Below are 27,163 nucleotides of genomic sequence, written 5' to 3' on the forward strand. Positions count from 1 at the left end.
TTAAGTGAGCCTGTTAAGTCTCTTGTGCTTAAACATTTTTTCCTCCCAGACCCTAAAAAAAATTGACGTAGTCAACCCTTAATCCATTCCTGTCGTTTCACCCACTTACCACACTCACGTGTCTACTGACTTCTGAGCAGAGAAAACAGATGTTCAACAACCTAATCCAACATCCCACCATTAAGTCAGTCACACTGAAAGCTCTGACCCTACCCTTGGTGACAAATCATGCTTATGTAGCAGTTTCACTTATTAGATCTCTGTTAGGAACTTCTATACAACTATCAAGACCATGGCCTGCGGCCTTATTTCTCTGATAGTAGGCTTTGCCTTTATCCAGTGTCTCCCTTCTTGGTGGATTTGATTGGGCCTGATTGGACTAGGCCATCACTGATATGATGAACTGTGAGGCCTCCCTGAGGCTGGCTGTTCCCCTCACTTTTGGAAGTCAGGGTATGTGCTTGGTCAGCCACACAGAATTCTTGGATCCACTGACACTAACTTACACAAAGGAATTTCCAAAAGGCTGGTGCACAACCAGTCAGGCCAATTTACTCATCCGCAGTGTCTCCCCGGTCACATCCAGGGTACACCTATCACACTATTAGGATGTCAGGAACCAGGTTACTAACCAGAATTTTCACTCACGGGCACAAGATCAGATTGGAGCAAAGAAATCCTGAGGGATATTTCATCTAGGCCATGTGAAATCTAACTAAAATAACACTCCTGCAAATTACCATCTCTAGAGACTGGAACTTTCCTGTTCATCAGATTCAGACTCAACCCCCCGGACAGAGCTGGATGAATGTGCCAAAACTATGACCCCGTGCTGAGCATCCTCTCCTGTTGACTTACTCTTCAGACACGTAGTGTTTAGGAAGGCCGAGTCATGTGTCCGTTTTCTCAATTATAATAATATTCTGTCCCTGCTCCTCTGAAGTTATATCCATATTACCTCAATTAGAGCCTTGGATGTTTTCCAAACCTCTCAATCTTACGTATATAATTTGTTGGGCTGCCCCCATAGAAAGTCTATTTCTCCATTCTGTGTAGACTTTTGCTAATTTAAGGTGACATATCTTTGTCCCTGTGATGGCAGGTTCAAGCCCTCATTTTGAGAGTAAAATACAATCCAACAATTCTTCTTGGGGCTTTCCTACAATGAACTGCAGGCCCAGGTTTTCTTTATCTACTCTGAGTCCTTAGCCAACTGGCAGCTAGAGAGGTGTGGGTGTTCCATGAGAGGGCTATGTCTCCAAGCACATTTACCTGTAACCTGCTGAGAAACCCCAGCTGGCAGCATTGGGAAGTACAACTCAGGTGTTTCCAACTAATTGTGAACACAGACAGGCGCGGTGAAAGGTCCATGAAAGTCAGTATCCCCAGCAACTAATGTTTTGCACCTTGGTCATGAACTAACACTTGCCAGCAGCAATGAAATAACAGGCTGTCTTTGTCAATCTGATCATATTCTTTTTACCACAATTCTAAGTGCTCTTGAGAAAAATAGTGGGGGGCTATTAAAGTCTTTAAAGTGTATTTCCAAGGGAAAGGTATAAAAACCCCTGAGATATGTATAATGTCATTATTTAAACACACATACACTTTAACACACTCAATTTTTCTGTTTTCCTCCCACATAGATCATCTGGAAAGCTCTTACATGATAGGAGAAGTGAAACATTGAGTAAGCAAAGAGCAAGTAGTTCATATAAACACTAAGGGATTGTGACCAAAGGCTCACAATCTCTAAAAAGTGTCTAGACAGTTCCTAATGTATCAAGAAGCCAGGGGCGCTGCTGATAGCAACAGGATACAATTGAGGAGCTGGGAAGCCAAGATAAGGCTGGACAGACACAAGCCCTAGGACCTGACAGGTAGTATACAATCTCCTTCTGACAGCTGAGCTTTGCTCTCAAGTGAAGCAAAAGGAGCTGCTAATGCAGTAGACCCCAGGCCCACGAAACTGTTATATCGCTTGGATTCTGTGGAGCAGAGGAATGCTAAGGGCACACATGCCAAGAAAGGCCCATGAACACGCGTACAAATAAACCACTTTAACAGCAGCTGCTAATGCCAGAGCCTGTGAGAGATCTTGCCCCTCAGTGCAGGCGTGAGCTTGCTGGCACGTGTATCGTCTTACATGCAACTCAGTGCCCAGTTCTCAGGGAACAAATTCAGTGAAATACAGGGTAGAAATAAAGACGTGTTCATGGAGACAGTTATATCTGGCTGGGGAAGCAAAACAAGAGGCCCTTGTTCTACAGCTGCCAAGAATTATATTCCTTAACTAGATTAGCACCAATTTGAGCTTTTGGTGGAGATTTTTCCTTTTGAAAATGCACTTTGGGAATGTTTCCCAGAGTTTTAAGATTGAAAAGAATAAAGCTAAGTAGAAGAGATATCTATCTGAGCTGATAGCAACTCAAAAGCTCTTTGGCCTTGAATTTAAGTAAGAGCTGTAAAAGAGTAGCCTCAAGAAATAGTAAACGCCATTTATTAAAATAGTTATTTTATGGTTATCCACCTGGCATCATTGATTAGATAATCAAACTAAATTTGGATTTACATATAAAATGCTTGGTTCTTAGTAGCATGGCTATATGGAAAATCTATATAGCACATACTCCTAAGTTTTCCCAGTATATTTTTTGACACATAATAAGAGAGCAGGTCTCAGAAACCTGGAGGGGTGTCCCAGTCTCCTTTCATGTCATGCCACTGCCTCATGTGGCATTAATTGAGAAATAAGTAGTTTGGCCCACTCTAGAAGAAAGTGTGGAAGCCAGAAAACAGTCACATCTCTTAAACTATTTGTCCAATCATTCACTCACTCATTCATTCAATAAATATTATTTTGAGCATCGACTGTATGCCGTTCACTTGTTCTAGGTGCTGGGACTACATCAGTGAATAAAACAGAGCTTATATTTTGGAGAAGGGGACATAGACAATGAACAATGGCTGTAACAAGTAATTAAATTAATAGCCTCTTAGAAAGTATTGAGTGCTATTCTAGAGTCTTCTGCGATGATGTTAATGATGGCACCAGAGTCAATACTCATGCAGCACTTTCTGTGTCCTAAAGATTTTATGTCTATTTTTAAAATGTCTACTCATTTAATCCTCACAACAAACTCATGAGGCAGCTACTCTTGTCACCTGCATTTTACAGGTGACAAAAATGAAGGCACAAAAAGATTAATTTGCTCAAGATTGCACTGCAAGTAAATGATACAGCTAGGTTGTCTATTGAGTAAACTTCTAAAACAAAATAACCAGCCCTGCCTCTAAGAGTTGCATTAGAAATGCTCTCAAAACTGCCCAAAGTGCTTCGCATGCAATGCCAATCAGGGACAGATTTTGAATCTTCATACATTAACTGGGGAAGAATAAATAAAAAAATTGAAGTGTGGAATCAAAGAGAATGAACTGTGGGATCCTTCTAAAGAGGAAAAACAAATACTTTCTGATTTTCCAACGGTAGATTTGGGGATTATTTCCATTCCTTCCTCCAGATAACCCCCTTGGGCAATCTTCCTCATAGGGCTCATCAACAGTGTGAGCAAAGAAGAGAAAGATGAAATGCAGAGCCAGCTTGACAGTAGCTCTGCTAAGTGATTTGGTTGGAGAAGCGGCTGTAGCTGCTCTACAATCTCATTCTAGCACATCAGCTATGTCAATGGTTATAACCTTCGAGGTACATTTTAATTTTTTTCAACCCTCTCCAGGTTTGGATTTATCCTAGAATCTAATGTGCCTTGTGGAGGGTGTCTTCCCCTTCATGATTTTTCCAGGGGCGAAGAAATAGGCATTGACCAACTCCAGACAAAACCCTGGTCATAGGTACTCCTGGATAGTGGCTAGACCGCACAGGGAGATGGCTTTTATAATAAAAGATGTTCTTTGTGAGCAATAACTTTGTTAGGTCTGTTTTACAGGTGGCAGAACAGAGGCTTAGAGAGACAAAATAAGTTATCTCTCATTTATGTAAGACCAAGTACATCTGATTCTAAGGCCTTCAAGCTCTAAAGCTCTTCGCTATTCTGCCTCTCAGCATCTCCTAAGGGAATCAGAATTTCAAACCAGAAGGTGATCTGGCTCATCCTTTGTTTTCTAGATGACAGGTTGGGAGACTTGTCTAAGGACTCAGGGTGGGTTGGTAAAAGTGTATCTCCCAAGGCAAGAGGGCAGACCCAGAAGTGTATGCTGCACACCTGTACAAATTTTATATTGAGGAGTGTCTAGAAGGTGAATTCTGGAATTTTATATAATTTTAAGGTTAATGTGGCAAATCCATAAATTTAGTGACCAAGAAAAGAAAGGGTTTAATACAGGGGTGTGCAAAAGTAGGTTTACAGTTGTGATTGCATGAAACACAGAGTTTATTCTTATATTATTATCTATTAATTATTGTATTACTTATTTGTAAAACTGTAAACCTACTTTCACCCATCCTCTATAATTACTCAGTAAAAGAGGAATAAAAATGGTCCCTTGGGGTAGGTTGGTGTAAGATTCAAAAAGGCGGGAAAATAAGACAGAAAGATTTTTGTGTGAGTGAACATACCTAAGTTTGAAATGACAGTGAAGTGGCCAGAAAAAAACATCAAGTGAAATGGCCAAGGACATGGACAGAACTGGTGGGCCCTTTCCTGATGCTGGGATCGCTTGTCTGGGGAGAAAGGGTGGATGGAGAGGAAATCACTCTTTTTTTGTTGTTGTGCAAGCTACAAATGCTAAGGCTATCGTTTGAAAGTTGATCTACTCTATTTTACTGAAAAAACAGAACAGAATATGAGTCATCTGGATTTATGCATGGTTCCCACAAGAACCCAAATTACAAGTAGGATAAAAATCATCTTTTCAGTATTTACTGCAGGCCAAATAGTTCTCCTAAAATCTGATGAAAGTTAAATGCCAGTGCTGGCCGCGACCACAGCCTTGCCTGTGGTTCCTGGGCTGACTTCCTGGGATCACATCCCCAGGGGTGGCCAGGATACATCGTGACCTTTGCTGAAAGGCAAATTTGCCTTTAGGGCTTCCTGCCTGCAGGGCACACGAAGGACACCCTGTACCCACACTGGCTCTACAGCATGGTGTCCCCTGTCCCTCTCAACCAAGCGGCCTATCCCTTTGCCCTTCTCTCTATGTCCTCCCAAAATATCAGTGCTTGTCCTTGGGGTCCTACTCTCAACAATCTTACAGACTCATTTACACTGAGTCACTGACCAGCAGTAAGTTTAGCATTTTCATTTCTCAAAAGCATTTTCTTCCTTCTTTCCCACACCACCCCCAACTTTTAAGTAGGAGACATAACCCCCGACCCAGAATGAAATATCCTTTGTCTTAGAATTTAGGGCACTTGGAAGGGCAGCCTGCTCTTCTGACCTTGGTCTTATTTCACAAATCTGGACTTTTGCACAAACTGGTTTTTTCTGCTTGGAATGTCCTCTCACCACCACCTTTTCTATTTGGTGAAATTCCTGTTTATTGTCCATAACCCTTTCCAAATGTGATCTCCACCCAGAAAATCTTCCTGACTCTCTAAAACTGGCTACCACAGGAACCACTGCCCACGTGAAGCTGCTGAGCATCTGAACAGTGAGTACTCCAAAGAGCCGTGCTAAAACACACAGCACGTTTATAAGGCTTAGTATAAAAGAAGTAAAATGTCTCATTCATTAATTTTTACATTGATTACATGCTAAAATAATAACATTCTGGATATATTGCGTTAAGGAATGTATATCATCAAATCAAGTTCATGTGTTTCTTTGTACTTGTTTTTAATGTGGCCACTGGAAAGTTTCCAGTGACATCGGTGGCTCGTGCTTGTGGCCTGCATTCTGTTTCTGTTGGGTGGCGATGTTCTAGCGTCTAGACCGATGTTTTGAAATGGCAGTGGGAGCTGAGGAGCGCGGCTGCTGTGTGAGTTTCTGTGTGAATGTCTGTGGAGTGGCACTTGGAGTAAAATAATCTGTTTCTGATGTATGTCAATAACATATTCAAGGTAACCGATGAAGAAAGATACATTCAGTCTTTGTTGTTAATTCCAAGCAGTATTCATCTCTCATTAATTATTTTCAAATCCCCATTTCCTCCTCTCCCACCCCTAACCCTAAGAATAAAAAACAGAACAGAACAAAACAGAAAAACCAGTGCAATAGTGTGTGTGGAGTCTTTTGTTCAGTTGACCAGTCCTTGGACTGAATGTGAAATATGAAATATGCTCCAGTTAGGCATAGACAACTGTGAGAAAAAATAAAAGAAGAAACAAAACTAGTATTAGGTGCCATATACAGAGCTAGATGCTTTAATATAATGAGAATTTCCTGAACTGTGCCCAGTGGAACCTTAGTTCTGAGGGCTGTTTATAGATGTTGTGTTGGGGGGGGGAGAAAGTTCCATGGTCATATCAGAGTGGAAAATGCTGTTCTATACAGCTAACCAGCTTTCTTTATTGCACGACTTTCTGGAGACTTTAATATACTGTACTATGAAGCATTGTGATAGCTCAAAAGGGAAATATTGAATTCAGTGTTTAGCAACTTATTTGATCACAGAATTCTTTTTTGAGAAACATCCATCAACATCACTGGTTGGTAAAATTTATCATAGACAATGTTGCTTCCTCTGTATTTTACAGGGAGGAAACTGTGGCTTAGGAAGTTAAGTGTCTTGCCCAACATTTCAATCTCACATAACTGTTTTGTGGCTGAGCCAAAATTCCAAAATGATGTTTATGCCAGAGGAAAGAATTTAAACATGATCAGAACAGGCTAATATTATTATTATGGAGAGTCCATGTACATATAGAAATACACTTAAAAATGACTGAGTTAATTCTCTTCACATACTCCAAGCTCATCGCCCCTCAGTTCAGACTCCACTTCCTCTTTGGTCTCCTTGGATGAAAAAGGTCTCCTTTTCTGCATTTTCCAATATTCCTCACTTGAATCTTGGTACACATTGCTTTATTGTCAGCTTTTTATACGCACGTGTCTTATCTCTCCAAAGAGATTAGAGCTTGCTTTGGTTTTCCTTTGAGCTTCTCACAGTGTGTCTTGCATATAGTAGGGGCTTGATAGAACCTTCTTGGTTTATTAATGACCAGCCTGTCTGGCTAAGCTATTGATGGTTTGTGGTATCTTTTTACAGTATCCAAACACTACAGAACATTGGCTCTTGGCTCAGAGACATCATGTGTTCACGTAAATGGCCAAGCCAGTATCAAGTAGGCACGATGTTGAACACCCATCGACATACCTGTAAAATGCAGCTCATGATATCAGAGGCGATTTTTGCGTGGGGAGTGTCTTCGTCTTTCCCGGAGGGCCTCAGGTTGTGCTCCAAGCAGGAGTCCCAGAGCCCCACAAGGGCCTTCGCGTGCTTTTCAATGGACTCTGTCTCTCTGATGGCTGTGGTGATTCTTGTGATGCAGATTTCAACCACTGCCTGGTCATTGTTATTGGTTGGGTAATCCTATTGGGAAGAAAACCTTTGAGTTAAATGATATTCTGTAAAGTTATCCCTCAAAGACCCAACCAAATACAAACTGAGTCATTTAACAAACAGGTGTGTCACACTGTACGCTAGGAGGCGAGGCTGCAAAGCCCAATACAAGGGCCTTCTTCTTTTGAGACGGGGATCTTGAGGAAAAGACAGAGTTGGAAACATGCTCAAATAGACAAGGTCCATGTATCACAGACACAGAGACAAGGAGTGGTGAGAGTCCAAAGGAACTTAATTATTCACTTGCATGTGGGTTTAATCCTCAGGCTATTTCAGTTTCTAAGTCCATTATTTTTTGGTCTGACATTTCAGTAACTTTTGTGAAATGTTTTAAGTAACCTTCCAACTTCCCTAAGCCTTCTCTCTCTGTACACAATAGGACTCATCATTTCATCTTTCCTTTTGCAGTTTAAATGACTGCCAAATCCACTTTAACGTTTCCCAACGCCATTGCTCTATTTTAATTCTCCCTCAAATGTCTAATCATCTTTATTGAGGGATGATGTGACCCTTCAAAACATCTACATGTGAAAAATAGACCCTTTGCTTTAATCTGGAAATTGTCTGCCTGTGAACTCCACTGGCAGAGCGACAAAGCTGCAAGCACCATAGAAGAGCGAGGAGCGTGGCTCCCGCACCAGCGCGTGCCGCCAGGGAGGGAGTGACGGGCCCTCTCTCCCACTGCAAGCTCCAGCTCCGACGGCGTTTTCCTGCTGTTACAACGACTGCTGCAGTAACCGACTCATGCACAAAGCTCTCTCTCTTTCTCTCTTTTAAATATAAAGATTTTATTTTTTTTAGGTTTTATAGAGAGGAAGGGGGTAGAGAAAGAGACACAGAGAGACACACAGAGAGAGAAACATCGGATTTGTTGTTCCACTTATTTATGCATTTATTTGTTGATTTGTGTATGTGCCCTGACAGGGCATCGGATCAAACCCACAATGTTGGCACATCGGGACGATGCTCTAACCAACTGAGCTAGCCAGGCAGGATGAAGCCCTCGCCACACTGTGGGTCACTTCTAGCCTAGATTTCATAGAAGTGGGAATTTCTGAGGCAAAGGACAGGAATATTTTTAAGGCATATGATACATTCTGCCGAATTATTTTCCAGAAAGGTCTTACTAATTTATACTCTCGTCAGCTGGGTGAAAACATGCCCTGCCTATTGTACCTTTGCAAGAGCAAAGTATTTTTAAGTTTTGCTAATGTGATCAGTAAAAAAACAGTGTCAAATTGCTATTGTACTTGGAATTTCCTTGATCAGAAGGGAAACTGAATATTTTGTCATGTTTATTGGCCATTCGTATTTCCTCCTTTGGGAATTGCCCACTGTATCTTATGTTTATTTTTCCTTAGATGACTTCATTATTATTGGTCCTCCCTTGGTGCGATATCTTTTTCTATTAATAATATTAAGTCAACATTTGGCATATTGCGTGTGAATGTGTCTCCATGCTTCAGTATTTTTAGATTTATTATTATTATTTTTTGCTGCTATTTATTGGCATGCTAAGTTTTTAGGTAGTGAAATATGTCAATCTTTTGGGATTTTATTGATTTTACTTTTTTAAATTGGAAATTTAAGTTGTTTAAATCATTATTTTTTAAAAATGAAATTCATGGACATGTTACAAAAATTCAAAAGATAAAAGAAAGAATTCACAGTGAAAAGTTAGTCTCCCTCTCACCCCAGTCCCCTTGCCCAAGGGCGACCAGGCTCACCAACTTCTGTATTTGACAGACACTCCAAGTACATGCAAATGTTCATTTATTCCAACTCCTTTCTTTCTCTGTAACTCCTACAGCAGTTATTCTTCTTACTTCAAGTTTTCCTTATCAAAGGTTTAATAAAATTTCACCCATATTTTTTCTAGATTAAAAAATAAGACAAAACATTGAACATTTGGCATGGCTCAGGGGTGGGCATCATGCCTAGGATCCATGAGATTGAGGTTCGATTCCGGGTCAGGGCACATGCCCAGGTTGCAGGCTCATCCCCAGTAGGGGACGTGCAGGAGGCAGCCAGTCAATGACTCTCATCGTTGATGTTTCTGTCTCTCTTTCCCTCTCCCTTCCTCTCTCTGAAATCAATAAAAATATATTTAAAAAAAACACATTTAACATTTGGTTTTTAGAACTTAATCTCTTAAATACTCACTTAGTTCTTAAATCCATCTGATATTTATGGAAGTAAGCAAATAAGCACGTTGTATTCTGAATAGCTAATCCAATTCCCCCACCATTATTTACTGAATAATTCATTCTCAATAACTGTTTTATATGCATCAGATTCTATTTCAAGGCCATCTTTCTGTTTACATGCTCCATTTCTCAATTCTTTACAATATTAACTTAGGCACTTTCTTCATCTAAGCTTCACAAATTTTTAAGTGTTTACCAGTGTATTTTATATTTTTATTGTTGCTGTTAGCAAAATCTTTGTTTTTTCCTCATTAGAACTTTTAGTTATTGATGATTAAATCAAACTACAGTTCTTTTTGATTTTGTGCTTTGTTTTTGTATTTATTTTTTACCCAAATGTTTAGCTCCACTCCTAATTTTGATAATGTTTCAGGTCATTCTCATGGGTTTTCTGGAAATATTTCTGTATTATATCTATACCTTTTATATATCTCATGGTGTATTGTGTCAGCTACAATTTCCTAAGCTATTTCACATAAAACTGATAAGAGCAAGAATACTGGTTTAGTTTCTGGTTTTAGTTCCTTATTTTTGATATAAAATTTTATGATCGAAAGCAAGACAATACTATAAATGTTTTATATCATATAGAATAAAAATGCTCAGTATATAATAATTAAAGGAAAATTTCTCCAAGGAAAAAATAACAACCCTAAACTTGTATGTACATAAGTAAAAAGCTCTCAGATTCATAAAACAATCTTGCCAAAAGTACAAGGAAAAATTGACAAATCCAATATTGTAGTGGGAAATTTTAAAACACCTCTCTTAGTAATTGACATTTCAAGCAAACATAAATCTATTGAGGATATAGTAAATTTGACCAATAAAATTAACAAAGTTTTTAAAATCAAGATACTTTCTATTTTCAAAGTAAATTTGTTGAATAAATTATAAACAAATTATCAGGGTTAATAAGAGAGTTGAATGAGTCTACTGGGTACAAGATCACTACACAAGTGTCATTTCTGTTATAATCACCTTAAAAATAGTTGTGAAATACAATTTTTAAAAAGGATTCCACTTATAATCTCAGCTAAAAATATAAAATACTTACAAACTGAAAAAAGATTTGTAAGACTCTCAAGATCCTTAGGGGAAAAATTATGAAACTTTATTGAAAGATATTTAAGAGGAGCTAAATAAATGGATAAATATACAAAATCTACAGATAAGAAGACTGTGCCATAAAAATGTTAATCTTCTTCAAGTTAATCTATAGACATAATGAAATTCCAATCAAGATACTGACAGAATTATTCATGAAACTTGAGAAGCCTAATACAAAACTGTTAAAGAACAAAATCAAATCAAAGCAATTTTAAAGAAAGAATTGGGGATACTTGTCCTACTAGATACCAATACTTATTATAATAAAAGGTGGAATGCAAGCTACATTTGGAGTAAGAGATTCATAAGTGACAAAGGATTAGTACAAGAATACAGAAAAAAATTCCTTCAAATTAATAAGAAAACATATATATTTTAAATCTCAATAGAAAAACAAAAAGCAAAACCAAACCCAACCATAAACAAGCGCTTTACTGAGAAGGAAAGCCAAATAGCAAATAGCAAATAAACTTATTTTTAAAATGGTCAACTACCCTACTAATGAGGGGATTGCCACATTTAATAACAATCAGATACTGTTTCACTTAAATTGACATAAACTTTAAAAATCTGATAAAAGCGAAGATTGGTGAGGTGAGGCCCCTGGAACTCTAGTTCTTGGCTGATGGGAGTGTAAATTGGTATAACTACATCGGAGAGCAATTTGCTGGTATGTCAGAAAGTTGAAAACATACAAAAGCCCCAAACCAGTTCCTTCACTCTGAGTGTATACACTAGAAATACTAGTACATTTGCCAAAATTGCTAATCATAAGAATGTTCACTGTAGCACTGTTTAAACAGTAAACATCCATCAAATGAAAAATAGATAAACAACCGTGGCGTAGTCCCGTGATGAAATACTCTATCCACTGAAAACAAATGAATGGGAACTGCGTGTACCACCACAGCTAAACCTCAAAAACATAATACTGAGCTCATAAGTGTATTTACATAAAGTTTAAAAACATAAAATATAACACTATAAGTGATTTTGAATCATGATCATGTAGCAAAAAAATAAAAACATGCATAAATAAGTACCACAGACAGGATATTGGTTAGCTCTGGGAGAAAAGGGAGGAGAAATGGATGAGTGATTGACATGCAAGTGATTTAAATTTTATCTTATCGCTTAAATTGGGTGATTCTTGAGTGCCTAACATTTTTTTATTGTTATAAAAAAGCTAAAGAGGACTGGAAGATGGTGGAGCAATGAGGCATGGGCGGACGTCCTGGGAAAGGTGGGGCTGGGAGGGGGAGAAGCGGTGAGTGCACAAGGAGGCAGGCGCACCTGAAGCTGTCGGGGGCAGAGCCAAGATAGTAGAAGTGACTATTAGGTAAAGAAGTGATTATTAGACGGACTTGAAATGAAAAGACAAAACTTAAAGTCAGCTGGGGCACTCAGAATTTGTAGTGCGAAGTCACGCTTTCAAAGCAAAGTAGAAAAAGAGGCATGAACTGCAAAGTGGACTCTAGCAAATTTCAATTATTTTGTTAGTGACTTTAGAAGAAGGATTGGAGGTTTGCTTACTGAGTGTTCAGATCTACAAAGCTAGGAATGATAACTAACATACTGGACAGATCATGATTTTTTAAAAGGTATGGGTATCCTGGAAGAAGGGCCTAAAAACAAAAATATTATTGCAATGGTTTAAAATGTGACATAATTCACTTAAAATTTTTTTTCAAGTTATCCAATTACAAGTCTTGATTCAACCTGAGGATCTTGGCAAATCCCGGTATGAATTTGGCCAATTGGGTGATGTTATTGTAGAAAAGAAATTTTTGAAACAGAGTGTCTGACTGGTATTAGCAGTTGTTCTAAGCAATTGGCTCAAGTACTGGGCAACGATACATTGCAATAATAAGTTAGGAAAATTCCAGGGGAGGGTAACTAGAACGTTGAGAATTCAGGCAGTACTTGGGAGCTATAATGAGACATCTTCCAAGAACTTGAAAACAAGATTGTCCTTTGAGGATTAAACAACAACAACAACATTAAAAGCCACGTGTATAAGTGGAATTAGCGAGCTACTGGGCTAACCCAAGATGCTATATGTACATAGGTGACTTCAGGTGAGTGAAATATAATCTCAAGGAGGTAGAACTGAAATGTAATTATAACAGGAGGAAGCAATCTAATCAACAATAACATTCCTTGTCCAGTGAAAGATTGGGTAAATAGACTTGGAGAGAAAAGTATGGAACACACAAGAATTCTAACTGACATGAGTTTTATTTTATATTGTAAATCAGAGAGCCAGCATTGTAATTTATACTTCTGAGTCTTGCATTTGAATAGCATGATTTGAATAGCATTTCTCATGTACTGACAAAATTGAATTTCCAGACCTAAGACTGGAAATGTGAGGTGATGTAGCCTTTCCCTGTCATAGGCCCGCCCCTTCCTTGTCATGGAAAAACATGCGGCACTAAGGATGTTTAGCTTGGAAGAGAGAAGCCAGAGGTGGGGTTGATGCCCATCTTCATGTGTTTAAAGTTCTTGTAGGAGCAGAGGTTAGATTTTTTTGATTGTTGGGGGGTGGGGAAGGCACAATAGATAGACAATACAAAAAATAAGATTTCATCTGGCTGAAAGGATGAACACGTTAAGCCATTTGAACAGTGAAACAGCTATCTTTTTGCCAATTAGGATTCATTGGTTATAAGCAACAGAAAAAGTCTCTATAACTACTAAAATAATAATAAAGATATTAGATGGCTCAAAGATTTGAAGAAAAAGCCGCACTACCTGGCCTTAGAAGGGTAGTTTTGGGAGCCACCATCATCATGGTTAATCATCCTGTGCTGATTTCCCCCCCAGAATTGCTGGGGAAGAAATTCTGATTGCTATCTCTTGGGTCAGATGTCCCCACTTCTTTTCTCCCTTCTCTCCACACAGAGGCAAAGTAGGGGAGGTTGACCAAAGCCCCATCAAGGTTCATGCAATGGGAAGGGGAAATTTATGAAAGGAAAACCAAGAAGCAGAAAAATATCAGAAACATACCATGTCCTCATCATTGCAAGTGCAGAAGGAAAGGCCACCTATTTGTTAGGAATCCTAAAGAAATTTCTGCCCTGGAAGGAAGTTGGAAAAGATGATTTAGAAGGTCCCTTCTAGAAGGTTCTATGTTTCTAACAAGAAATTAAGAAGTGTAATTGATTACTGAGACCCAGGGTCATCAGGAAAGAACTGATCACAAGGGAAGATGGGACGCAGATAACAGGGAAGTAAGCCATAGAGGAGGTGTGAGGGGTCAGTGGACTAATCCCTGGAATTGGTCATTGAATGTCATGGGCGTGGAGGCATCATGGGTAGGTTTTGAACAATGGAGGGACCTGTAATAAAATCTGGTTTAGGCAGCTTAATCTGGTAACTGTTCGTAGAATAAACTAGAGAAAGACAGTACCAAAGGCAAGGAGATCAGTTGTCTTGAGGGCCTGAGCCAGGGTGATAGCAGCAGGAAGGGGGAAGAATGAGCAGAGGAGGCATTTCTCTGGCAGTGTCTTCAGAACTCACAGGGCAAGAGGAGAGTGAGAGACAGGGGTCATTAGTGACTCCAGGTTTCAAACCGAGAGATTTAGGAAAATGACAGTATAACTGCAAGAAAGATGATAACTTCTAATTAAGACATATTGATCTTGAGGTGCTGGATATCAACTACTATAAGCTCAAAGCTTAGGGAGAGATGTCAAACCTAAACACATAAATTTGGGATCCCCTCACGTAGAGATTGCACTTGAGGTTATATGAATAGATTACTTTCTGTAAGGACAAAATATAACGCAAAAGGGCAATTAAGTCTTTTTAGAAAGAAGTAATCACTAAGAACTAAAATCACTAGAAATCATTAAAGGGATAATGAAACTAGACCTGGATTTTAAAGAAATAGAAAGGGAGAAGGAATTCCACAAATGGATGCATTTATAACTAGGACTGATTAGGAAATTTAAATATTGGATTGATCTCCATGATTCCTCTAAAAAAATGATGATGATAATTCTGCCACCCATCTGCTCTATGCCACAGTTGTAGATAAAGAGGGGGAAGAGGTGAGTTATGAGAGACCTTAGTAAATGAAGGACACAGGAGAGCTCCTGACCTGCAGACCTGCTGGTCTGGTGGGATGCTGACTGGGGGGCTTAAAGGATGGACAATGCTCCTGATGACCAGGGGCCTGCCAGCCCCAATGGTTAACAGTGAGACATATAATGGACAGAACTCACCAGTCTTAAAATTCTGAATTTACCATCTGTGAGACAAAGCAATTGAAGGAAACAAAAACAACAAAAACTACTGACACTAGTGACCTCTAGTGGAAATAGCTTTCAGGGAATGTGGATATATACAATGTATTTATTATATCCAATAAATATTATGAATAAGGTAATATTTATTAGAATAGCATATATATACATATATATACATATATGCTATTAGATTAGACAAAAATCAGTGGCATACTCACCCAATTTATTTCTAGAGGAGAGTGATGAATGGGCTGCTGGAAATAGCACATAAATCTTACCCAGAAAGTGGAAATGTACCAGGAATACTTTGTATTTTGAGCCAGACTAAGTTGATTAATGTTCTGGAAAAAAATGTGGACACATAATTGCTGTCAAAGACATTACCTGAGAAACGAAGAGTATTTGGGCAGTGACTTCACTGGCCACTGGGGGAATGTGGCATGTTAATGGCCACCGGCAAGAGAACACGCTGACAGGCTTGAGGAGGAAGCTGTATTGGTTGCTAGCAAGCCTTTTAAACATTTCTTCTTTATAACATGGAAGGAAAGCTTTTATTTCTGAAGTGTACACATTTGCTAATTTGGTATTTTGTGGCTTGAGTCCTGCCTCTTTCCCCTGCCCCGTGGGTGTTTACACCACGTGTTGGCAAACGGTGTCGAGCTGGGAGGATGTGTGAGAGGATGCTTGGTGGCCTTGGCCTTTGAAATGGGACCAGGCTCGCGAAGGGTCCAAGCATGACCAGGAAGGTCGAGATCAAAGCACACCAGGCACTCCACACCCACCCTCTTTGGAAGTACTTTCAGAACATATAATCTTGACATTGAGGAGAAACAAAGGAATGGGAGGGTGAATGGAAATTTTAAATGTGTCTGATCACACTGGGGGCTAATAATTAGGGAGGTGAATTAAATGGTGTGTGGGGGGGCAGGGGTGTAGGAAAAAGAGCAAAGGAAGGAAAAACAAAACAAAACAGAGACAATATAGAAGCAAAGAGAATCAGTGTTATCAAGCCCTGGGCAACTGTCACTTCTGGCAGCAGAGTGACGGCTGTCCTTGTCTCGTGTTACTTGCATGGCAGGAGGTGTCATCCTGCCTTCTTTCATTATTCAGACGCCCCCACACACCCTGCTTTGTTTGCTGATGCTGGTGTGCAGCTCGGCAGGTCTGCTTTTCCCTGGACTTGCTCTCTCTCCTCTCCATGTCATTCCAAGGATATAGAAATAACCTGCAGAAAAGCCTTTTGTGAGAATCCCACTCTGGTCTGCAGTTTCCAGAATTCTGGTCTCTGTGAGTGGGCAAAAGGTGGCTTAGCTGCCCCCTAAGTCCATGGCTTCCCTGGTGTTACTCCTTAGATGCCAGCTAAACCACAGAGCAGAGTCAAGAGAGACCCATATTAGTGATTCTTTCTCTTTTCCCCGCGAAGATCCTTCCCCCAGGATAGATATAATTATTTGGCTCTAGAATAGATAATTTCTAGTCTGAATAGAGGTGTAGTCTGAAAATTAGTTTACTTACTGAAGATGAGCTAATTATTTTAATTTGCTCCAAAGCTTCTGTCAGGCTGTCTTCAATCTCAGAGTCATCTAAGGAGAAGAGGTCCCCAGCTCTTGAAAGATCTTTTTGCCCCAAGACCAGTCTGAACAGGTGATGCATGGTGAGAAGTTTGATAGTCAATTGACTTTCTGTAGGCCCAGGGCCATGTGTCCCAGTTATCAGAGGTCAGTAAGACAAAAACAAGTAGCAGGAGGTGTACTTTGTATTCCTTGAAAGGTCATTTTTCTCCAGACTTTGAGGTCTTCTTTGACAATCTCTGCAAAAGAAACAAATGACACAATGTAGCCATTAGTAGAAAAACATGACCTTAAAAGGTGAGCTTTGTGCCCAGCAGAGAGCAGGGGAAAAAAGACCTTTGGAGATATGCATAGAGCAGCGATTTCTGACCCTTTTCATCTCATGGCACACATAAACTACTAAAATTCTGCAGCACACCAAAAAATATATTACTTTTTTTTCTGATCTGACCAAAAATAGGTATAATTTTGATTCATTCAGCACAGCTATTGTTATGCTGGCTGTTGTCATTTTTTTTCTTTGACAACCTAAGAGAAAAGAGGTCAGTGCCCCTGACTAAAGAGTCAGGTGTTGCATGTTTTAAAAATCCTGGTGGCACACCAGTTGAAAATTGCTGGCATAGAGTAACAGATTCTGGCTTGATATCTTCATATGAGATCTTTCCTTATTTTTGCCTCAAAAAGTCCCATAAAAAAGGATTAGGTTTCTCCAGAATTTAATTTGAGCCATAAAAAGCAGTGTAAATCCCACACTTAGTTTTCTCTTTTCTCTATATGGTACCTCTCCTTTTCTCTATGCCACTGGGAAATAACTGGACAAGCAACAAATATGCCCAACACTTGCCAGATTTCCCCCAAAGAGATTCCCATAGAAACCAAACAGAAAAGGGCAATGAAAGGAAAGTGAGGACACAGGAAACATCTTTTAGACCCACTGTCTGGTTTCCTCTCTTTTCCTGGACATGGAAACCGATGTTTACCCTCTTGGCCGGGCTTCTTTGCTATATTGACCACAGAAGCTGCCCCAACCTTCAGTCTAGAAGATGACCTCAATACTTGCCCTATTTGTATACACTCTCTAAACAAGTAGCAGTGAAGTAAAGGACTCTGCCCAGGACTGTGTGCATAGATAAAGCTTGACAGAATGTGAGCATGAACTTGAGCATTGAACTTGAAGATAACATTTCAGTGCAGGCTGAAAGAGGAGGGCTTTGGGATCAGGCAGTCCTCTCTCTGTCCCCACAGCAGAAATAGTAAAGCCCCCCTGTACTTCTCACTCAATTAACAGTCCAAAGAGAGTAGAGAAATGGTACAAATTAAATATCTGATTATTCTCATCAGCTCCCTTCTGGGCCTAATAAAATCACTGCAGAGATCTTAGCTGGCATTTAGTGGCCAGGGAGGTCTGCTGACTCACCAAGGCCCCACGGTAGCTATGGTAGTGCTGTTCTCCTAACTTCAGGCTAATGGGCCTCCCCCAGAATTTACAGCGGAGTCATCTCATACATGCAAGTAACATACAAATGTAGTCACATGCACAGAGAGGGAGAGCCAAGAGTGGTTTATTTAATATAAGCAATCAGCAATTCTGCCCAGCTTTCCCTCTGCAGGAGCTCCACAGGAGTATGAAAAGGAGCAGGGGAGCTGTTGCTTCCTGGGCCATCCCAGGCATCCCTTCTGAGCTATCACTGTGGGAGCACATCTCTGGGCTGATTGCAATTTTAAAGTTTAAAAATACACACTCTTTATGCAACATGGTCTCTAAATACAACCCAAATCTTTCACCAGACAATTAAATGAGCTCTCAGTAGTATTTCAAAAGATGCAATTCATAAGCCGCTGAAGAGATTTCAAGGGTAATATTGGCTACATGCAACTTTTACACTACCTACCAGCTTTAGAAAAATGACACCCAATATTTATATATGCTTGTCTATGTGCCAGGTACTGTTCTAGATGCTTTGTAAACATTAACTCATTTAACCCCGATAACAACTACATGAGGATATTTCATCCCCACTCGACAGGTGAGGAACCCTCGGCATTAAATAACTTGCCCAAGCCACACAGCTAGTAAACTGAGAGCTAGATTTTGGATCCAGAGTGCTAAGCTCCAAGTTCATAACCACTGTGGGATATTGATCCCATGTGAGGCTACTACTAGGAGTAAAGGCCCTCAGAGCACGAATAACATTTGAGGATGAAGAGATGGGTAGAGTCTTAGAAAAACGAACTCCTCTTCCCTCCTACACTGACCCTGCACCCCTGCCCATCTGTGCCCTGGGATTTAGGCCAAGCAGAGAGCAGGAAAGGCACAAGGAAGCGAAACTTAAAAATTATGACTTTTTCTCCCTGAATTTTCTTCTTAACACATTCTCCCCTACAGCCCCCACTCCCCTCTTTAGACAGTTACAGTGACAGAGTCTCAGTGAAAGAATATTCAGGAAAATAAGACATTGGATGGAAATGACTTTACCTGACCAGTCAGCTTGTTGGTCAATATCTGGCACTTCCTGAATTGGATTCAGCTGCCCCACGCATATCAGAGCTGGAGCTCTGAGAAGGAGCAGAAATAAGGGCATGGGGGGGGGGGGAGCACCCACAGGCTTTTCCTGGGCAACTTCACTCTCCATGCCCCACATTCACACTTCCACCTTCAGCTCTTACTCATGAATGTCCAGCATGTGCAAAACATTACTGTTCAACACACAGCTGTACATGAAAATCTTCACACATCTAGGGGTGGGGGGAGGAGGGATGGAGGGCTGGCAAACAATCTACAAGACAGGGATGACCCAGAGAAAAGTTTCCTGTGTACTGTAAAGGAAAGTTTGGGGAAGCACAAGGAAGAGAGAGATCTCTCCTGGAGAAGAGGCTAGGACTGGCTTTGTGGAGGAAACGGTGTTTGAGCCAAACCTTTCAGAGCATGTTTCATTCAGTTCATGTGTCCTGAGTACATACAAAGTCAGCTTCTTGTCTGGGGACTGAGGTTCAAGTCCCAGATTGGCCACTTGGTAGTTATGGGACTTTTGGTTCATGCTTTTCCCTTCCCTGAGCCTCAGTTTCTTGATCTGCAAAATGGGGCTAATACCTGCCTAGCCTATCTCATCAGACTGTTTTGAAGATCAAAGCTGCTAGCACGTAAAAGAGCTCTTTGTAAAATAATGGTACCAACAGCTGATGTTTGGTGAGTGTTAACCATGTGTCAGGCACTGCTCCAAGCACTTCCCAAGTACTGAGTAACTTAATTCGCATGGTAATTCCATGTGATGAGAAACTGATGTTCAGAGAGGAAAACCACCAGCCCAGAGGCACATGAAGAGTAAGCTGCAGAGCCAGGACTGAAGGCACTTGACCTCCCAGGACAAAGCCTCTCAGGGCTGTGTGCAGTTGTATACATGACTGTGTGTGATGATCAGTAAGCTGCCTCCCTTCCCGTCAGTCCTCATTGAAAGTGCGCCCCACATGCTACACGACACCATCTTTTCCTCGATAAGGATCAGCAAGACACGTTATTTATTTTTCAGCAGCTCGGGTCAGTGTTTTGCTCAAGTGTCTGGTCTCTTTGCAACAGCAGAGAAGGTCAGAGCCAGATCAAATTCAACCTCACCTTCTGGGAAACCCGTGATCCTTGGGAACGGCATCGCCCTGTGGCCTGTATGCATGTATACAGATGCCCCACCATTCACACACAAGCACACACAGATGCACACACACGCACATATGTGTGCACTCAGATACTTTCTATACAGCAAGCTCTTTGCTAGACACTTTCTTCTCTTCGGTCCTCCATCAACCCTGCAGGTAGATATTATTACCAAAAAGGAAACAGGACTGGTGAGATTAAACATCCTGTCCAAGGTTACATGCAGAGCCAAGATTCACGTCCAAGTCGGTCAGCCTCCAAATCTCATACTTTTTGAATTACAAAAATATGTGGTTTATAAAATTCCTCCTTACTCCCAACTTTTGCACTCATAATTTCTTTTTCTAATGTGCCAGGGAGCCTAATCTGAAGCCCATACTCTCGCTATTTAGTAGACATTTTTTAAGCAGGTATTGGTTGACAAGCCAGGTTTCTTGAAGAAGAAACAGACACCACAAAAGGAGACAGGATTCTGCACCCAGCGTGACACAGCTCGGGAGTCACAGGTCTCGGGCACACTCAGTTTACCTGCGTGCTACTCCTCGAAGGCGCGCCTGCTGTCACTTAGCTGTGTGTTCGGAGGCTGGCAGGAGGCTCAGGCCGCCGACCCCGGGCACCGCGAGCGGAATCCACTCAGCCCAGTGAACCCGAAGTTGTTCATGGAGGTGAGGTGCCGGGTGAAAGAATTCCAGGAATGCAGCCCAGTGCCACCGGCAGCTCCGGAGCCGGTCAGGTGACAGGCTGCACCTCACCCGGCGGACAGAGAGCTCCCTCTGAGTGAAGTGCTCTGTTTCCTGGGGCGAAACATAAAGCCTGCTCCAGTCAAGTAGAGTTGTTTTTAACAGAGAAAACAAAACTCTCTGTGTTCGTGAAAATCTATACTTTCCCTGGGAAGAATGGGGGGGGGCGGGGGGGGGAGCCACGCAGGAAACAGGGTTTCAACAGGAACTCAAGCAGGTGACTGGGATGACTGTTGGGAGCCATTTCACAAAGCCCGGGGAAGAAAGAGCTGTAACTTAATTAACACCTGCCCCCCTGGAGATTTCACACACATTTTGAAACACGGAGCATTTGTCCTGTAGGAGCCATAGCTCCTGAAGAAGTGATCCTCTTGCTCTGCCTCGAGATCAGCGGTTTTCAACCTCTCATCTCAAGGCACATAAACTAGCTGCTACAACTCTGTGGCACACCAAACAACATATTTTTTGCTGATCTGACAAAAAAAGGTATAATTTTGATTCATTCACACCAGATGGCTATTGTTGTGTTGGCCATTGTCATTTTTTTATTTGACGGTCTAAGGGAAAAGAGGTCAGTGCCCTTAACTAAATATTCAGGTCTTTCATGTTTTAAAAATTCTTGCAGCATGTGGGTTGAAAAATCGCTGCTTTCAATTAATATTGTTGAAAGAATGCAGGGAGTTGCTAATAAACGGAACAAACTTACTTAACAAAAATGCGTATAGCAGGTTCTCGAATAGTCTTCTTTTATTCAACATTATTTTGTTATAACATTGATTGGAAAAAAGAATCGAGTCCCAGCCGGCGGCCACTGTCTGCATGGAGCACGCAAGTTCTCCCCATGTGTGCGTGGGTTTTCTCTGGGTGCTTCCATTTCCTCTCACATGCCAGAGATGTGTCCATGAAGTGAATGGGCTTGTCTAAATTGTCCCAGGCCGAGTGAGTGCGTGTGTGTGTGTGGGGGGGGGGGTGTGAGTGTGCCCCCAGTGGAAGGGCATCCTGTCCGGGGAGGTTCCTGCCGTGTGTCCTGATCTGCTGGGAGAGGCTCCAGCCACCGGAAACCCTGAACTGGAAAAAACGGGTTGGAAAATAATGATCTGACTTGTTTTTATTAATCTTTCTTAAATGTATGTGTAGCTCACCTTTATACCTTTATTTCAATGTTTATTATTAGAAGTGTTTTGGGTCTTTATTTAAAAGCTTGGTATGGTTTTTTGTGACCAGAAATATGCCCTAGGACCTTAACTCTTGTTTATATCAATTAGTCTATGGTGAAATTGGTTTCACTGAACCTCATTTTGCTTAAAATTGCATTTCCCAAGAACCTATAGATGACGTTAAGTGAAGACTTAGTGTACCCTCTTTTTTCACTTTATTTGCTAGATGGTTCTTCATAAAAATTCACTTGAACCGGATATATCAATTAGTACTTTAAATATTGCAGAGAATATATTATCCTGCTTGAGCTTTTGGCACTCCAGAGGAGAAAGGTACTGACACCCTCTTTTATTGTTTCACCAGTTAACAGCACATTAAAAAAACACACACACTTTTTTTGCATTAAAGAAAAACAAACACTGTATAATTCTCTACCCCTATTTTGCCTGTTCGTGTAGTAGGTCTACTGCTCATCAAATCACTTATCTGGTAGCAGTGCTGTAGATAAACTCATCTGTATGATCACGAAGATGTGGACATTGTCCCTGTCTTCCCAGAGTGCTACCCACAAAGGGTGTGGTCAGGTGGCCACACATCTGCCACCGAACCAGGTCATGGGCTCCAGGGGAATGACCTCATAATTATTCATAGACACTTGGTGATCAATCATATATTTTTATGCCATCAACACATGGAGAAATGTCCCCTTAAAGAGTTTCTTTTACAAAAATAGAGAATCTGGTCATCTGGAAGTAAGTATATTCTTTTATTAGTAATTTTTCTCGCTTACAGGTAGTGATAGCATCTCTTCTTTTAATGGATAATTTATATTTCTTTGGCATTCCTTCTTTTTCCTCTGTTCATTCTTAATGGTTCTGATCACTAGATTTTATCTAATTTTCTAACATTTTTAAGAGTGTAGGGTCTAGAGTTGGACACTGTGAGACTCCAGTAAGAAGTGGGAACCTGGACACAACTGGGCTCAGCTATGCCCTTGCTTGCAGTGTAAACCTGGGCAGATTAATTCGCCTCCCTGAGCCTCAGGTTTCTTATTTACACCTGAAAATTGTGATACAGGTTGTTGGCAGGTTTAATGAGATTATGTAAAGCATTTAACACAGACCTTGGCAGATAGCAACCGCACAAGAAATGACAGCAGTAATATCCTTAGTAATATTGTTCTTATAGGCCATTCTCCTGTTAACGTGTCCCCATGAGATCCTTTTTAAAAACGAATGTACTGCTATACAGTTACCTAACACTGAGTGCACAGTGTTAAAAATGCCCAGGTTCTTCCCATTTGTGCCATATTTATGTCCTACTTGTACTCTACCTCAGTCTTCAATCTGGGTACTTCATGAACTATCTTGAATGTGTCCCTATTGTTTTTTTTTGGCAAACTTATCGTGTTCCCTGGAGAGAAAGCCTGACTGTGGCATTACCGCCACCATGGCCAAACAGTAACAGTGAGGAGGGAGTGTATAATTCCCTTCAGGACACTGGAGAGAATGTTCTTTATGACTTTTCAAGGTGACCTACACTCAGTGGATGCTAATAAAACATTGCTGGTTTACACTATTATGCATCAGTAGATTCTGCTGAATGAAAATACAGGAAAACTCAGGAAGCCAATTTATTCTAAGGAAATTAACCTCTAGCTTCCACCTCCAGGGTCAGATGTTCTCTGGTTTCTTCACTTCTAGGATAACAATATTTATTCACATTATGCTTTGAACAACACTACTGTGCATTTTAATTCACCTATATTAAAAATCCCCTCTGACTCACACAGACCCACTTGGGTTCTAGAAACTGTCGATAAAGTTCTCAGATAGATTTTTCCCTTGAAAGAAAGGATTACAGGTTCTTTTCAAGGAGAATCTTTTTCACACAGTGTGAAAGAACCACAGGCGTTCCCATGGGAATTGGCCGCATACATTTCAGCCCTCTCCACAAGATGTCCATTGTCCCCGGGCGGCTCTTGGTTTCCTCCGCCACGACATGTGGCTGCACTTCACTTCCACTGAAAGCCTCCAAGGCGGGGTTACTCTAAATGATGCTGAAGAACTCAGCCCTTTGGCCTATTGCTAGGACTCATAAAGTTCTAAGTAGCAGGCTGGTTACCATAAGCACACACAAAATAGGATTGGTGACCTAGTTAGGCAAGCACTCAAAATCCATACTTAAATTTGAGTATGTATTGCAACTTATTGAAACACAAATAAGCAGGAAACATTTTTCTTCATAGGGAATGAGGGAAACATCCTCAAGTCTGACCAATTTTCTAAACCAAGAATCTGTGATCTGTCATAATAATTTCATAGTGTATCCACTTGCACCTGTAAAGCTGAACTTTGCAGGTCCTACTGGCTCTGGAATTGATATGCAGCTTGCTAAAAATCTTAATTCAAATTTTGTAGTTTATTTTTCCAGAAAGCATACCCAAACTCTCAAACTACAAGGAAAATTCAATGTTAAATGTAGCTTTATTTATATTTAAATTCCATATATCAAACAACTGCATGACCAATTCCAATAATGTCTTAAGTATTTTTTCCTATTCTTTAAATTGAAAACATATATGAATGTCATGAAACCCAATGACCAATTACTATAGCAATTTGAAGGAACAAAATACATATTTGAAAGAACAAAGAAATGGTTAGATTCAATTATGGTTTCTAAGATATCTGAAATCTTTCAATGGGAAAAAAAAAATGTAGTAACAACAAATAGTAATGTGATAGTCCTACTCAGTGACTGTCATGAAGCTACTGAATTTTCTTTGAAAACCATAGGCAGGGTCAGTCTCTTTGCTGGTTGCAAAATGTTTCTTGAGGTGAACAAAAGTATGAAATAGAAATGAGCCTAGACTATTATGGAGTAAAACAAAAAAATGCACATAGAAGCACAGTGTTCAGCTCCTGAGGCCTAGAGACATGTTTTAACAACCCACAGAGAGGTGGCTTTTTTACCCTAATAACTGGAAAGCACGCATACACAACCAGACACACAACTCCCAAATGCGCTTTATCTGCATAAGCAGCCAGCCCCTGGAAGTTTCTCTGCCCAGCTCCCGCAGCCCAGTCCTTGTCTCACTGCAGCTTCCGACATTTACTTTAATTAGCTTTTGTTTTTGCTGAACAAAAGGACAGGAAAGAGGATAGTCATACCTCTTAGCATGGGAAACTCTGGCCATCAAAGGAAAGAGAAGGCAAAATGCTTGATCTGTAGAGCAATTCGTCTGGCCCCAGGACCATGCTCAGAGCCAGCCCTGTCCCGGCAGCTCCTGCCCTGTCCCGTCCTGCGGGCAGCCGCCGAGCTCCCCTGTGCCGCTTGTCAAGGCTGCGGTGCACTTGATTCCCTCCCCTGGACTCACCGCGTGGAGTCAGGCAAATGAGTAACTTCTCCCTCTCCCGAGCTTCTGCTTAGAGCTAACAATTGGCACAAAGCTTGGCTTATTTCTACAGGAGATTTGCAGAAGCTTTCTGAGCGAATCGGTCGTTTGAAAGAATGAGAAGATTTGCCTAACAACCAGTAATTTAACTTCTGTTAATGAATAACCCACTTGAAGGAATCAAGGAAGTTTTAGGTTAATATCAGATGTGGGGCCCTTTATCGGGCAGGCATCAGTAAAAATGCCTGGGGAGGGATGGAGAGAGGGAAGTAGTGAAGTGAGGTAGTATTTAAGCCAAGTATAATAGGAATAAAATAGCACAAGAGAAGTAAACCAGCAAAAGGAGCAAAACGCCTAAGCATGCTGCCGATACTGCTGATGAAACACCGAAAACGAAATGAAGCGCTAGGGATTTTCCCAGCCAGCACTGGTCCTCTTGCACCCATCCAAATTGCTAGTTCACTTCCTTTTACCATCCAAATACAGAACATCGCCTTTCAGGCTTAATGCACGGGGGCCCCTTACAAGCAGTCCTACATCTCCTTGCATCTCTCTCTCTTAAGAAGACTCTTCAGGCCTCTAATGCATAAATTAATTGGTGGTACCCAGTGGGTTGTTATATCTGGAGGCTCTCTCTTCCCTTTTAAGTGTATGACATGGGCTCTGTCCCCTTATCGATCTGAGGTTTTGCCTACACACAGAATGACAGAATACTTCTGAGCCATTCTAACCGGCTTTCAGTCAAACTCAGTGTGAGTGTGGCGGGGGAGTAAGGTGTGCAATTGGAAATACCAATGCTTCTGTGTCTTTGGCAACACGGTGCCATGTAAATAAATTGCTGGCTCAGTTAAAAGGCATATTTACGGTGTAAAGAGAACTTTCTTTTGTGTTTATCACCCAACATCCACTTATCGTACTTCTGGTAAAAACTGTACCCAAATTTGTCTTGGGAAACAATGTTTAGGCAGAATTGACTCACACAGACAATGGGTCTTAGCCAGTCAGAGAAACTGCACTCTCCTGACAGTAGTGATTAGTCTAGGGGAGGTGTGTGACTCCTTCCAGCCCAGTCAGAGTCATGACATAGGCAAATGTTTGGCTTTGGTGGGACAGAGTCGTTCCTGCTGGACTTGATAAGAAAACGTGAGGACTGGTTGCTCTTGCCATATTGCCACCAAGATACCAAATTTTAGTGACTTCATTTCGGCCCCTTAAACCAGCCACCCCTGAAGCTGACAAGCTCTGCCCTTCACTGTAAGCCAATTCTTTACTAGTTTATGTGAAATTAGGTTGGGCTTTCTGCCATTTGCCATTTAAAAAGTTCTACTGGACAGAATCAGCAAAACCCAGGTTTGTGGGAGGGCTCTTCTGGGTCCCCAATAGGGCAGCTCCTTGCAAAGGAAATGAACTAGGAGACTCATTAGGAACCAACTATGACAAAAAGAGTCCCTTTAATAACAACTGCAGGTTCCCACCGACAACTAGTAGAGGCCGGAAAAGCCTGAGAAAGAATGTAGTCAGTCATTCAGTGTACCTAAAAGTGGAACTTTCCAAATTAATTCT

At 40.9% G+C, this 27,163-nt stretch overlaps 1 protein-coding gene across 4 annotated transcripts in view; it reads right to left on the reverse strand.

Annotated features, from left to right (window-relative positions):
- VEPH1 (ventricular zone expressed PH domain containing 1) overlaps positions 1 to 25,718 on the reverse strand; it is a 168,259-nt gene extending 142,541 nt beyond the window's left edge. Inside the window, exons 1-5 of one of the 4 annotated variants that reach the window (XM_081139203.1) lie at positions 25,377 to 25,718; positions 20,834 to 21,099; positions 16,604 to 16,898; positions 15,307 to 15,429; positions 7,273 to 7,488 (exon numbers count right to left, since the gene is read on the reverse strand). In XM_081139203.1, coding sequence (XP_080995329.1) covers positions 7,273 to 7,488; positions 15,307 to 15,429; positions 16,604 to 16,741 — 477 coding nt within the window. In that variant the 5' untranslated portion in view covers positions 16,742 to 16,898; positions 20,834 to 21,099; positions 25,377 to 25,718. The remainder of the gene's footprint in view (positions 1 to 7,272; positions 7,489 to 15,306; positions 15,430 to 16,603; positions 16,899 to 20,833; positions 21,100 to 25,376) is intronic. The other 3 variants (XM_081139202.1, XM_081139205.1, XM_081139204.1) reach the window with 3 other exon arrangements.
- Between the last annotated feature and the right edge of the window lie 1,445 nt (positions 25,719 to 27,163).

This window comes from Miniopterus schreibersii (genome assembly GCF_964146895.1).
Source record: "Miniopterus schreibersii genome assembly, chromosome: 5".
Lineage (NCBI taxonomy): Eukaryota > Metazoa > Chordata > Mammalia > Chiroptera > Miniopteridae > Miniopterus > Miniopterus schreibersii.